Genomic DNA, 12,164 nt, shown 5'->3' with positions numbered 1-12,164 from the left:
TAGCTTCTAAACCTGTTCTCAGTAGGTCTGCAGCATTAAACCAATTAACTGGTTGGGAGCAATTAAACCCCTTTCAAGTGACTGGAAAAGCAATGCCCGCTTAATCATCTGTCAACACACTGAGCTACGTATGCATATTTTTAAGTATTCAAAACCAAAAAGAAGACACCTTGCAACTTTTCTTGTGACATATTAGCAGACAGCACATATGTTGTCATCATAGCAGAAAGCGGAAGACTTTCGCTGAACTTTAAAAAATTTAAGATGTACAATTGTGTGGCATGCAGATTTTGGTGGGCACACCCCCTACACGCTGCTTGTTCACAGCAGCAAAGGGATCATAAAGGCCTAGGCTTATTTGGCTGCATAAGGTTTAGTTGCTGGAAGCCTCCGATACTGTGCTAGGGGGGGGGGGAAATGCGGAGTCTGCAATGCATTGTGAAGTTTCAGCCACATGTGCACTAAATGCTGCTTCTGATGCTACATGCTGCTTTGTGGATACCTGGATTTGACTACAGGAAATGCAAATGGGCACCTCATTACTCTCACATTCTGAGCAACATTAGTACCTCTCGGATCACCCCCTTCCTTTTCCACACCACCCCCTTCTTGCTTTTTTTTAATCGACAGATCAGGAAGTGCTCTCACCATTGAAAAGTTTCAAAGCCTAGCATTCTGGGGTCAGTCGAACTGGATTCAGTGCATGCCAGGATTGATATGAAGAGATGGGACATCACAACTGACTGTCAGTTAACACACAAAATCACAATCTTGGAGTAGATAAACATCTTGTAATGATGCACAAGCACAAGGCATGGTGCCTAACAAATCCTATAGAGAGGAGGCACATGGAATTGTGTGTAGCATCCTTGTGCTTCTTCTCCAAGATCTGGAAGATGTGCCGCGCCAATAGGGAACTGTCCTTCAGCACAGAAGAGAACTTGCCCACACACATAATCCATCAATCAGATAATGTACTGGACCCGGAGACAGGGGAGTGCTGGGTTCATTCCCATTTGACCTCAAACCTCAGCAAATGACCTTGGGCCAGGCTCCATCTCAGCCTACCTATTTTACAAGGTCGCTGTGACTATTATTTAAAAGGAGGAGGGGAAGCGAGGAGATCGTATATACCCCCTACCCTGATGTCCTTGGAGCTTAACAAAGGTACGAGGAGCAAGAATATATATATTAAAAAACAAACATCGCCATCAAATGGACTGCACCCTCATGCACGGGAGAGCGGCCGCCATCGCTTGCACATCTGTCAACACTTGGGTTGCGATCTGGAGCAGATACCAGAGTTTCCCTACTGTTCAGAGAAGACAGCGGAAGGCAAGCTGCTGAGTCATTTCGATTTGTCCAGTGGAGCTTTGCAGCAGTTATATAACAAGCAGTGCTCTTTCCATTCCTCTCCTCCTAGAGCTGGCAGCAGAACTCAGAGGAGTTCTGGCCCCCCAGCCTCACTCTTGCCGGTGCCCGCCTGCTTGCCCACTGCTCCCAGGCATCCCCTTAGACAACAACCCCCCCCCCGCTCTCTTCTCTCAGGGCAGCACTGAGGAGCCCTGGTCACCAGAACTGGCCAAGTCGCTTGCCCTTTAGATGATGGTCGTTGCTGAAAGCACGAGGGAAGCCGCTGTGATGGAACAGCTGGGGGCGGTAGGCAGGGGAGGAAAAAAAGGGAAGAGATTTGAGGGCAGAAAGGAGGAGACCCCCCCCTTTCTGCCTGTCTGTGAGGCAGGGCCAAGGGACCTGATGAAAGCCGCTGAATAATGGATAGGCAGAAGGCACAGCGGCGGGGGAGGAGAAATCGTGCGCCTGCTCCCTCTCACGCAAACATGGCAGCAAGCACTGAATATTTCATGCACAGCGTGAAATTGAGCATTCAGGGTGCTGTGAGGCCAGGCCGCGATGCTCCCTGCGTGATAAGGCCCAGCTGCCTTGCTCAGTCCGACGGTGCCCATTGAGTGGGTTTAAAAATGAAGGAGGGGCTGCAGGGGGGAGACGTTTTCCAGCTACGCCTCAGGAAATCCAGGCTGCAGCCATTGCCAACTTAGTAGTGCAACTGCCCAACGATGCGTCTGCACAGCACCATGAACATTATGGCTGTTGCGCTGGGACGGGGCTCTCAGAAGCAGCTCTCTCCCATCACCCTCACCAAAGATCTCCAAAGCCCCAGAGGGGGGCAAAATAAACTCTTGGGTCAAACTGGGGTCACGATGAACAATAAGGTGTAAGCCTACATCTCTAAAATCTGAAGGTTTGAGTCTCTGGCTACGATCCTATGCACACTTACCTGAGAGTAAGCCCTGGAAGAGACTCTGAAAGACCCACAGATTTATTGTGGCATCCACTTTCAGGGGCTACGAGAGCCCAACCTGATTAAAAGTGCTTGGATTACAGAACACTTTGTGCGTCTGGTTAAAATGCCTCCAAGCCCAGGGCAAGGACAAGCTTCAGGATTGTGGGCTCTACTTTGTTGTTGTTTTCATTCAAATCCTAAGTAGAACCAACCAAAGCCAAATGCAAAATGCAAAATAGAGGTTCGATGGTGAGGGCCCAGCCAGCGGAACATGGTAGGTCAGGGGAAGAGCCTACTGGGACCCAGGACTCAAGCATGGAGATGATCTGCACATAAACATACAAATCTGTACCGGAGTGAGTTACTGCAGCTCAGGGGATTGGCCTACTTTAGAAGGCTGGAGGGATGCCATTTTGTTGTTGCTATTAACAATTAAGAGTCAGAAACTCTTGCCATTCGTTCTGCTGCAAATCATCCAGTGATCCACAAGAAGATCCAGATTTGCTTTATTGCCCTCCCCAGCTATGAAAAGATCGTCCTCCTTCATTCTTTTCATCTTTAAGTTGCCACAGATTTTGTTTTAAATGCAGCAAATACGGCTCTAGGTTTTCACTAAAAACCATGTGGGCAGGATCCGGTTAAACTAAACATCTGAAGCCAAAGGTGGAACGAGCTTCCAATGGTCAGGGTTGGGTATCAATCACTGCATCCGTTGTGTAGTCCCGATGCCCTCTATGTCCTTCATGCTTTCTGTTCCCCTGCTCGGCATCATATATAAATCCTGGACACCAAAATCCTGAGCACAGAGCCTATTGTGCAAAATAGACACATTTGAGCAACTTGATCTTCACATCATTTGTTTCGTTCTGAGAATCTGAGCTTCCATGGTGCTGAATCTGAAGTGTCCTGGGATAGAACTTAAGGAGTTGTGGCTGAAAGCCACGGAAGATGGCAGCCTCTTGAGCCATGGCAGTCACAGGGCCAGAGTGCTTTGAGTCGGACTTTAGAAGACAGACAAGGAAGGGAAGGAAGAACCAGGGATGCATCCAGGTGCAAGAAGAGTGAATGGCTTGAAGCGGCAGGGAAAGTCCCACCAAACGGAAGTTAGCGAGGGCATCCCTTCTGCAAGAGTTCCTGGTGGCCGCATCTGCCTGAGCCCCCCAAAAGGAATGTGGTCTGGGGCACAATTGGAACAGGGGCGCAGCAAGATGATGAGCTATGGAAAAAGGCTAACTAGAAACGACTCCAAGTTCATGCACATGCAAGCCCAGCTTAGCAACCAAAGGCCAGAAGAAGCAAGCGCCCTTTTCAACCACCATGAGAAAGATGCCCAAACACAAAAGGCTGCAATTATTCATGGAGTACCTATAAGCAGGTAGCTTTAGAAGACACACAGACACAATGGGGGGAACCTCCTAGTGCATAATGGAACCAGCTGTCTATAATATTATTGAGCATATAAAGCACAGTGCTTTGGAGTGTTCTAAGTGTTTCATATTTCCAAAAAAACTGTAGGAACCTTTCAAGGAGAGGCATCTGTTGGATGTGGTTTAGTTACAGAGTGGCCGATCCAGACTACAAGGTCTATTCCCTCCCTTGCGACTCTAGTTCCAGGAGCAGAATTAACAAGACAACCCTCAGAAAACTGCGTCTGCCAAGAACCATCACAACCACTGAAAAGATGAGACAAGAGACGCTGATCATCAAAAGCCAACTGAAAACAACCTTGTAGTTGTTTAGCCGTGTCCGACTCTTCGTGACCCCATGGACCAGAGCACGCCAGGCACTCCTGTCTTCCACTGCCTCCTGCAGTTTGGTCAAACTCATGTTCGTAGCTTCGAGAACACTGTCCAACCATCTCGTCCTCTGTCGTCCCCTTCTCCTAGCGCCCTCAATCTTTCCCAACATCAGGGTCTTTTCCAGGGAGAAAACAACCTGAATGGCCCCCCAAAAACCACCCTGGGCTTGCATGAAACAACCAGAGAGCGTGAAGAGCTATATTAAAGACCAGCTACCCCAAGGAGAGGTGAAAATCACAGGCACAGCATTCTCCCTAAGACAAAAAAAATATGCACCACACAAAACAGCTAATGGCAACCACAATAATGTCTCAAGAAAGCACAGAGGACATAATCTCTGCACATGATCATGGGGTCCTTATTACCGTAGGTGTGGATATTTTTGAGTGGATGTGGAACATCATCAAGATGTTGTAAGAGTGGAAGACCAGCAAATCTATCAGGTTGCTGCAGGGCCAACCCCAAAAGCTCAAGGTGGTAGGCTATGAGGAACACTTAAAACCCAATGGCAGGCACCTCCAGATGGTGATGTCAGGTGGCATCCTGGCGCCTGGCGTCTTAACTTGGTCACAAGTGGTTGACAGGCAGGTGCAAAATGCACCTGCCAAATTTCGAATGCTGATTACAGGTGATGTGTTAAAATTAATCCTGGAGCACGTGCTGCCTGCCTGTCTCCAAGTGACTTGCTAGGTCACCTGTGAACTCCTGATGGCCTTAATCAGAAGATGGGGGACACTGCTAAAGAACCCCTCCAAATGTTGGATTACAACTCCCATCATCCCTACTTGCTAGCCATACTGGCTGTGGATGATGGGAGTCAGAGTCCAACAGCATCCAGAAAGCCACAGGTTCCTCACCTGATAATCAGATCTATCCATACCATGCGGGTGGTGCTGTGGTCTAAACCACAGAGCCTAGGGCTTGCTGATCAGAAGGTCGGTGGTCCGAATCCCCGCGACAGGGTGAGCTCCCGTCTGTCCCTGCTCTTGCCAACCTAGCAGTTCGAAAGCACAATGTGCAAGTAGATAAACAGGTACCGCTCCGGCGGGAAGGTAAACGGCGTTTCCGTGTGCTGCTCTGGTTCGCCAGAAGCAGCTTTGTCATGCTGGCCACATGACCTGGAAGCTGTACGCCGGCTCCCTTGGCCAATAACGCGAGATGAGCACCGCAACCCCAGAGTTGTCCGCGACTGGACCTAACGGTCAGGGGTCCCTTATCCAGGTTCAGTGTGCAAATTTCACATACACAAATAAATTCCAAACTGGCACACTTTGTACTGAAACAAGTATTTGCTTTTGTAGACTTTTGTGGTTTTTCCTTGGTTTTTCCTTTTGTGGTTTTTGCTTTGTTTGTCCTAAGTGTCCTAAGGAGAAGCCTTAGGAGAAATAGCAAGGCATGCCTAGAACCCAGAAGTAAGATAGTAACACTGGGATAACCAGCCAAGTCAGTGATACCTACTCCATGTTTCCGTATGAAAGACCCTCCAAGATTTCAGTGGTGAATTTCTCAAGAACGTGCACTTTGTACCAGATTCAAGATATTGCACAAGATTACGTGCTCAGGGAGTCACAGACTTCTGGCGTGTAGCAGTCTAGCCATATACAGTGGTACCTCGGTTTATGAACACAATTGGTTCCGGAAGTCTGTTCATAAACTGAAGCGTTCATAAACTGAAGCGAACTTTCCCATTGAAAGTAATGGAAAGTGGATTAATCTGTTCCAGACAGTCCGCGGAGTACTTAAACTGAAGTGTTCATAAACTGAAGCGAACTTTCCCATTGAAAGTAATGGAAAGTGGATTAATCCGTTCCAGACGGGTCCGCGGAGTACTTAAACTGAAGCGTTCATAAACTGAAGCATGGGTGTAATTGGTTCTGGAAGTCTGTTCATAAACTGAAGCGTTCATAAACTGAAGCGAACTTTCCCATTGAAAGTAATGGAAAATGAATTAATCCGTTCCAGATGGGTCCGCGGCGTTCATAAACCGAAAATTCATAAACCGAGGTGTTCATAAACCGAGGTTCCACTGTAAACCACAAGCAGCCCAAGTGACAAGGTCATTTGTTGGCTACTAATTACAAAGCCATTTGGTAACACTGAGAAAATGCCAACTTTATTCAGCTCAAGTCTTACTCAGAGCAGACCCACTGAAATTAATGGACACGGCTCACCCTGTAAGCTGCTGTGGAGTTCTCCCCCCACCCCACGGCATGGGAGCACTTAGTTGAATGCCACGCTTCCCCTGCCTCTAGCCCTGATTTACTAGGGTCAGGGAGGAGGGGGAGAACGGAGAGGCTGCTGCCACTTGCGCCTTAAGACGGTGGAGAAACAAGAAAAGCGAGGAGTGAAAAACAGCATGTTTATTTACAGAGCCTGGGCCAGGCTTCAGCCATGCCAACTGGTGAAGCACAGCAGCTGCGACCATCTCACACAACACAATTAAGTCCCGTTCCCCAAGCTGCGCATAACGACTAACAGAAACGACGAGGAGGTCTGGCTCCCAGCCGGCTGGCTCCCTCCTTGGCTGGAAACAGGGATGGAACCCCCAAAAGGGCCAATTTCGTGTCTGAACTTGCTACTGGGGGGGGGGAATTCCTGCTCCACCCCACCCACCTGCCCCTGGCTGCTAGCACCACACTAAAAGCTTTGGGTGAGGCCTTCTGACATGGGAAGGGATTAGGCCCTCGGCAGAGGAAGAACCTTTTGAGTCCTTCCTGCAATGAGGCTAAAACATCCTGGGCCATTTCCTGTGTCTCCTTGTAATCGCCCCTTCTCCCTTAGCCTTTCTTTCCCATCAGGACTGATCCAGGATTGGCTTTTGCCCCTAGGGGATGGGTGGGAGAAAAGACCCAGGAGCTAAAGGGGTCTTTTGGTGGGCAGATAAAGGTGGGCAGCAGAGAGCCTTAGAAAGCATACGTGGCAAAAAATAGGGGGATAAAGGGGGGGAGAGAGAGCAGAGCCTTCTGGAATGACTGACAGACCGCACACTCCTTGCCAGCTTAAAAGACAAGGCTTAGAGCATCTACTGGTCAAGGCCATTTTAGCTACACCCTGCAGGATTTCAGTTCTGCTCCTTAACTGGAGGTTTTAAAGCAGAGGTTTATGGATGCTTTAGTTTAGGTTCCTGCATTGCAGGGGGTTGCACTAGATGACCCTGCTACTCTATGTTTCTACATGATCTGTATTTCATCTCACAGCCTTAGGAAGCCCACGTGATAGAATTATTCACCCAGAGGTTGACTGAAGACACAGAGCATGCAGTTCCATAAGGAAAACGCACACACAGCACAAAATCCAAGAGGAGCCAATTGGTTCCAATGGACTGCGTGGTTGCCCTTGGCTCAGGGTTCAAATCCCAGTCACCATCAGCTGATCAGAAGCCAGACTCAGTTTAGCCATCTGTGAAGTGGAAATAGCAATGACCTTACATAAGAGGAAGATCAACCAATTTAATATTTTTTGTTAGCCAAATCCCAAGGGGGCAGCTGTGAAAGTCTGGTGGAACAAAAGACAACTAGCAGCCTCGGAGACTGATTTATGATGCCATAAGCTTTTTGTAGGCCAAATGTTATTAATAAGTAGACATCACACGGGCACCCACACAAAGGCATCACAACTGCGCTGCTTATTTTAAATAGGGTGCCGGTAACCACATTTGTGCCACGTTTTGGAAGACAATACTGCTACTGCCCAAATGTAGAAGGAGCTATTGCAGATCTCTCTCGCTTTCACTCTCGCACACACAATGCCTCAAAATCTAAACCAGGGTGTGAAGGGTTGTAGGCGACAGTCTCTCTTTTCTGCCCTGTAAGGCATATTGTGGAGATTGCTGGAGTTTCACTAGGAATAGGGGGTGGTGTCTCAACCTGTCAGGCATCAAGCGGATAGCTAAGGCCTTCCCCCTCCTGCTCCAGGCCCCACAGATCCCCATCCCAAACTGCCCTGCAGAAACGGCATGCCCAACCTTGGCACAGATTGGCTTCCCTAGTGCAGAAGTCAACCCTTTAACCTGCCCGTGTGAGTGGGGACAGCCTATTCGAGCTGCCATTTTCTTGCACTGTAACTTTAAGAACCCAGTTCCCCCTCCTCTCCATCTCTCTCTCTCTCTCTGCTGCATTGCTGACCCTGTGGCTTTTTCTCTCTCTCTACCACCCCCCCTCCTGCCTTTACACCCACAAGTGAGATGCGGTGCATACAGCTATTACAGAAAGAAAGCACCACTCCAGCCCTACACTCCCCCCCTTTCTCCCTCCATGCCCATGCTTCCCAGAGGGTGGGGTGCACATTGCAGTACGGCAGGAGTGCACAACTGAGCAACCGCTACAAGGTCAAAATGGCTTTGTGTCATCTACAAAGGCTACGTTTTCACCTTACGGTGGTCCGCGCTCCCCTCCTCCTCCGCTTTTTAAAACCCTAAATGTGGCATGAGCAGGGGCACTCATATCTGCCCCCACCCCGCCTACCTGCAACCAGGAGCATATTGCACAGAGGGAAGTCTGGTCACAGAGTAGACCCACCCATGCCATGCTTCCCTTGCACACGCATACACATACACACACACACACGGAGCCCACTGGGTCTTGCCACCTTCCTCCCTGCGGCTCACCCAACCTCGCCATCTCACACCCCTATTCTCCCGCCGCCTGAGACACGCACGCTTCCCCCCCCCATCCCTTTTTCGCATTTCCACCCCGTCGTCTCCTCCTCCTCCTCCTGGCAGCATTTGCAACAGCCTCAGTACAAGCCGATTGTGCGTCGGGGGAGGCACTTAAACCCCTCCCTGAAATGCTGCCGCCAGCTCCTTTTGTTCGCCTGCAATTCCCCCTGCCTGCAGACTCGCTCTCCAGCTCGCGGGGGGTGGGTGGGTCGGTGGGTGGGGTGGGGCCCAGATGGGAACATCTCTCTAGTCTAGGATAAAGGACGAGGTGGGGGGGGGAGCGGGAGAGCGCGATGCTGCTTTTCAAAAGGATGGCATTTGCAAGCGCGCAACAAAAATGCAACGCGCCAAGGAGGGCTGCGCGTCCCTCCCCCGCTTGCGTGCAGAGGGGCGGCGGCAGCGGCAGCAGCAGCGGAGAAATGCAGGTTCTAGACGAAGCCCCCTTGCAACGGCATCGTCGGCTCCCCCGCCCGTCCCGTGGCAAGCCGGATTGCTTTCATTTCGCCGCTTGCCCTTCCCCTCTCCAAGGCCCCATTGACGGAGGCAGCGGGGCTGCTGCAGCTCCTTCCTTGGCTCCGAGCAGCCGCTTGGAGATGCGCGCCCGAGGGCGGCATGCGGAGAGGGCCACCAAGCGCCTCCCGGCCCCGTCAAGCACGAGGTGACCCGCGGGCGGCGATCCCACCCAGCCCAGAAAGCGGCGTGCCTTACGCGCGCCTGCATGGCGGCGGCGGCAGCCAGCCAGACGTGCGCGAAGCACCAACGGTTGCCCGCGGCCAGCTCGAGAGAGACACACCCCGAAGCGACCGAGGCGCACAGAACGCCCAGACACGGCCTCCCCTCCCAATTCCTACGCGCAATATCTCTCGGATCTCTCCAGAAATCCGTCGGGTTGCATCCAAAATTGCAATCCGTTGAGCTAGAAATCTGGCTTAAGCTGGGCCACCCTGCGGAGGCAACACGGGGGGGGGGAGCGCAAAATGTCCTTCTCTCCCCTTCTTGCACGACCTCCACGGTGATGGATGCGTGCAGGAAAAGACTGTTGTATCTGCATAATTGTTCCTCCCTTCTCCTCCAAGGAAAAAAAAACCACGCGCATAGGAAACACACACCCCATTAGAATAGATGCTTTGGTGTGTTATGGTCGATTCCATCATCCTCCGAGACGCAGCTACCGTAGATCCGCTTCGGCCATGCACTCGAATACGCACACCCTCCCCAAGGAAAACCCGAGGGAGGCTCGCCCTTCGCTCCAACCTGCACAATGTACTATAGCTGACACAGTCCAGATACGTGTGTGTGATCGTGTGAACACGCTCTTTAGCCCTTCTCCGCCCGCCGGCAATCTTTCAACTCGGCGGTTCGGCGTGGAGGGCGTCGTGTGGATCTTTTCACGCTCCCGAGTCTCCAAAGAGCCCCCCGTGTGCGCGCGCGTGTCCCTGGCGAAGGGGGCGAATGCGCCCGCGGAGAGCCTCCGCGGCAGAGATTTCGCCTTCTCTTTCACCTCCCCGTTCAAGGCCAAAGCTCCCCCAAACGAGCAGCGGGGAGGGGCAGGGCTCTCTGGAGCGCCGTCTCGGCTACATTTCCCCCCTTCCCCCATTTATCCATCCAGCCCGCCGCCGCCCCCGAAGCATACAAAGGAGCGCCTGAGCCGCGAAATACCTACAGTGACCATGCTTAGGGCGCGCCGGGATCCTGCCGGGCAGCGGCGGCGGCTCCGTGGACGGCTCTAGAATCGGGCTTCTTCGCCCCCTTCTTCTTCTTCTTCCTCCTCCTCCTCGGGTGGGGCGGGTCGGAACGGATTGGCCCCGGGTACGGGGCGGGGGTCGCCTTGCCTTCCCGATCGATGGCGAGTTGGACCCCCCGGCGACGGTGGCGCATACAAAATAGGGGGGGGGACCGTCCGGGTGAGGTGGGGGGGAGGGAGGAAGTGAGGATAAATTGCTGCCGGGGGGGCGGGGGAGAAGCGGAGGGAATAAAAACCCTTCTTTTTATATAAAAAAACCCAGCTTCCCTCCCGAGGAGAAGGGAGGCGGCGAAGGAACGGAAGAAGAGGGAAAGGAGAAAGGATGGGCGTCGAAGCGGGATTTAGCCCGGAGAAGGGATCCGTGAGGAATGTTAAAAGGAGAGGAGAACGGAGCGGAGAAAACAGAAAAAGAAAAGAACGCGGGAGGGGGGGAGTAGAACGAGAGAGAGAAAGGGGCGGATTATTATTTTTAAGGGGGGAAATTAAAAGGGGGGGAAACGGAGGAGGGACGGACGGGAGGCGAGCGACTCGCGGAGATTCACACAATGGTCCTTTAAACGCCCTTGACTATTTACACCCGGGGATTTTGGCGAGGGAGGGGGAAAGAGGGGGATGGGCGGGCGCTCTCTTCTCCGGGCCCCCCCTCGGGGCCTGTCCTTGGCCGCGAGCGAGGCGCTAGTCCGTCGGGGGCCCCGGCCGCCGCAGCTGGGCTCGCTCCGCCGCCCGCGCAGCCCCTCAGTGGCCCCCCACCTGCCGGGCCAGAAGCTTTTATGAGCCCCCCCACCCAAGACTGACAGGGCCCCCGCTCATTGGTTGGCAGCGGCGAGCCATCACGGAGGCGCGCTCCTCCCTGCTCCGCTTAGAACCCCCCCCCCCCCCAATACACACACACACTGTGGAGAAGCTGCGTGGGGAGGTAACGATGGGCAAACGAAATGCGCGAAGGAGAGAAGAAGAAGCGCCCCCCTCTGAATCTTTGCTTCTTCTCCCTTTCCTTTATCTCCCGACGGTGAACCCTTCCCCGCCCCCCCCCGCCCCCCGCTGCAGACGCCCATTCAGATGGGCATTTAGACCACCCAGCAGCCCAGGGAGAAGATAAAGCGAGGAAAGGCGCCATTTAGGGGAAGGCGTAGAACAGGTGGTAGAGAAATGTCTCGCGCATCCTGCCCCAGAAAGCGGGGTGGTGGGAGATAAGGGAGATGGTGGAAGGAGGAGGAAAGAGCTGGGATAGCTCCGCCAGTACAGCATGACAGCTCTTAATCTCAGGGTCGTGGGTTCAAGCACCACGTTGGGCTAAAGATCCCTGCATTGCAGGGGGTTGGACTAGATGACCCCCGGGTCCCTCCCAACTCCGAAATTCTGTGATTCTAAGAGAGAGAGAGAGAGAAGACCCACACACACACACACACACACACCACAGTAGCTTCCTTGGAACAATGAAGAAAGTGCTGGAGCAGAACTCTCAGATTATGTGAAGCTGCACGGGATCCACAAGTTGCCCCCCCCCCACAGACAGCAGCATCCCTGCAACATTGAAGAGGATGCTGTGCTGAGCACACCCAGTGGTGGACCATCCATTAGTTGCCCTCCAACATCCTCTGCAATATTGGCAAGGGACACACTTGGAATAAGAGCCAGCCATGCCAGGTAAACTGATTCTGG

The 12,164-nt window shown here is 52.5% G+C and overlaps 1 protein-coding gene across 2 annotated transcripts in view; it reads right to left on the bottom strand.

The window, feature by feature from the left end:
* Positions 1-11,246, bottom strand: part of ELAVL3 (ELAV like RNA binding protein 3) — a 77,447-nt gene extending 66,201 nt beyond the window's left edge. The window contains exon 1 of one of the 2 annotated variants that reach the window (XM_088658687.1): positions 10,422-11,246. In XM_088658687.1, the coding sequence (XP_088514813.1) occupies positions 10,422-10,430 (9 nt within the window). In that variant the 5' untranslated portion in view covers positions 10,431-11,246. The remainder of the gene's footprint in view (positions 1-10,421) is intronic. The other variant, XM_088658688.1, reaches the window with a different exon arrangement.
* Between the last annotated feature and the right edge of the window lie 918 nt (positions 11,247-12,164).

The sequence above is a fragment of the Zootoca vivipara genome, chromosome 15 (genome assembly GCF_965207765.1).
Source record: "Zootoca vivipara chromosome 15, rZooViv2.hap1.1, whole genome shotgun sequence".
Lineage (NCBI taxonomy): Eukaryota > Metazoa > Chordata > Lepidosauria > Squamata > Lacertidae > Zootoca > Zootoca vivipara.
The sequence above is the reverse complement of the archived record's forward strand: the minus strand, read 5'-3'. Positions and strand labels throughout refer to the sequence as shown.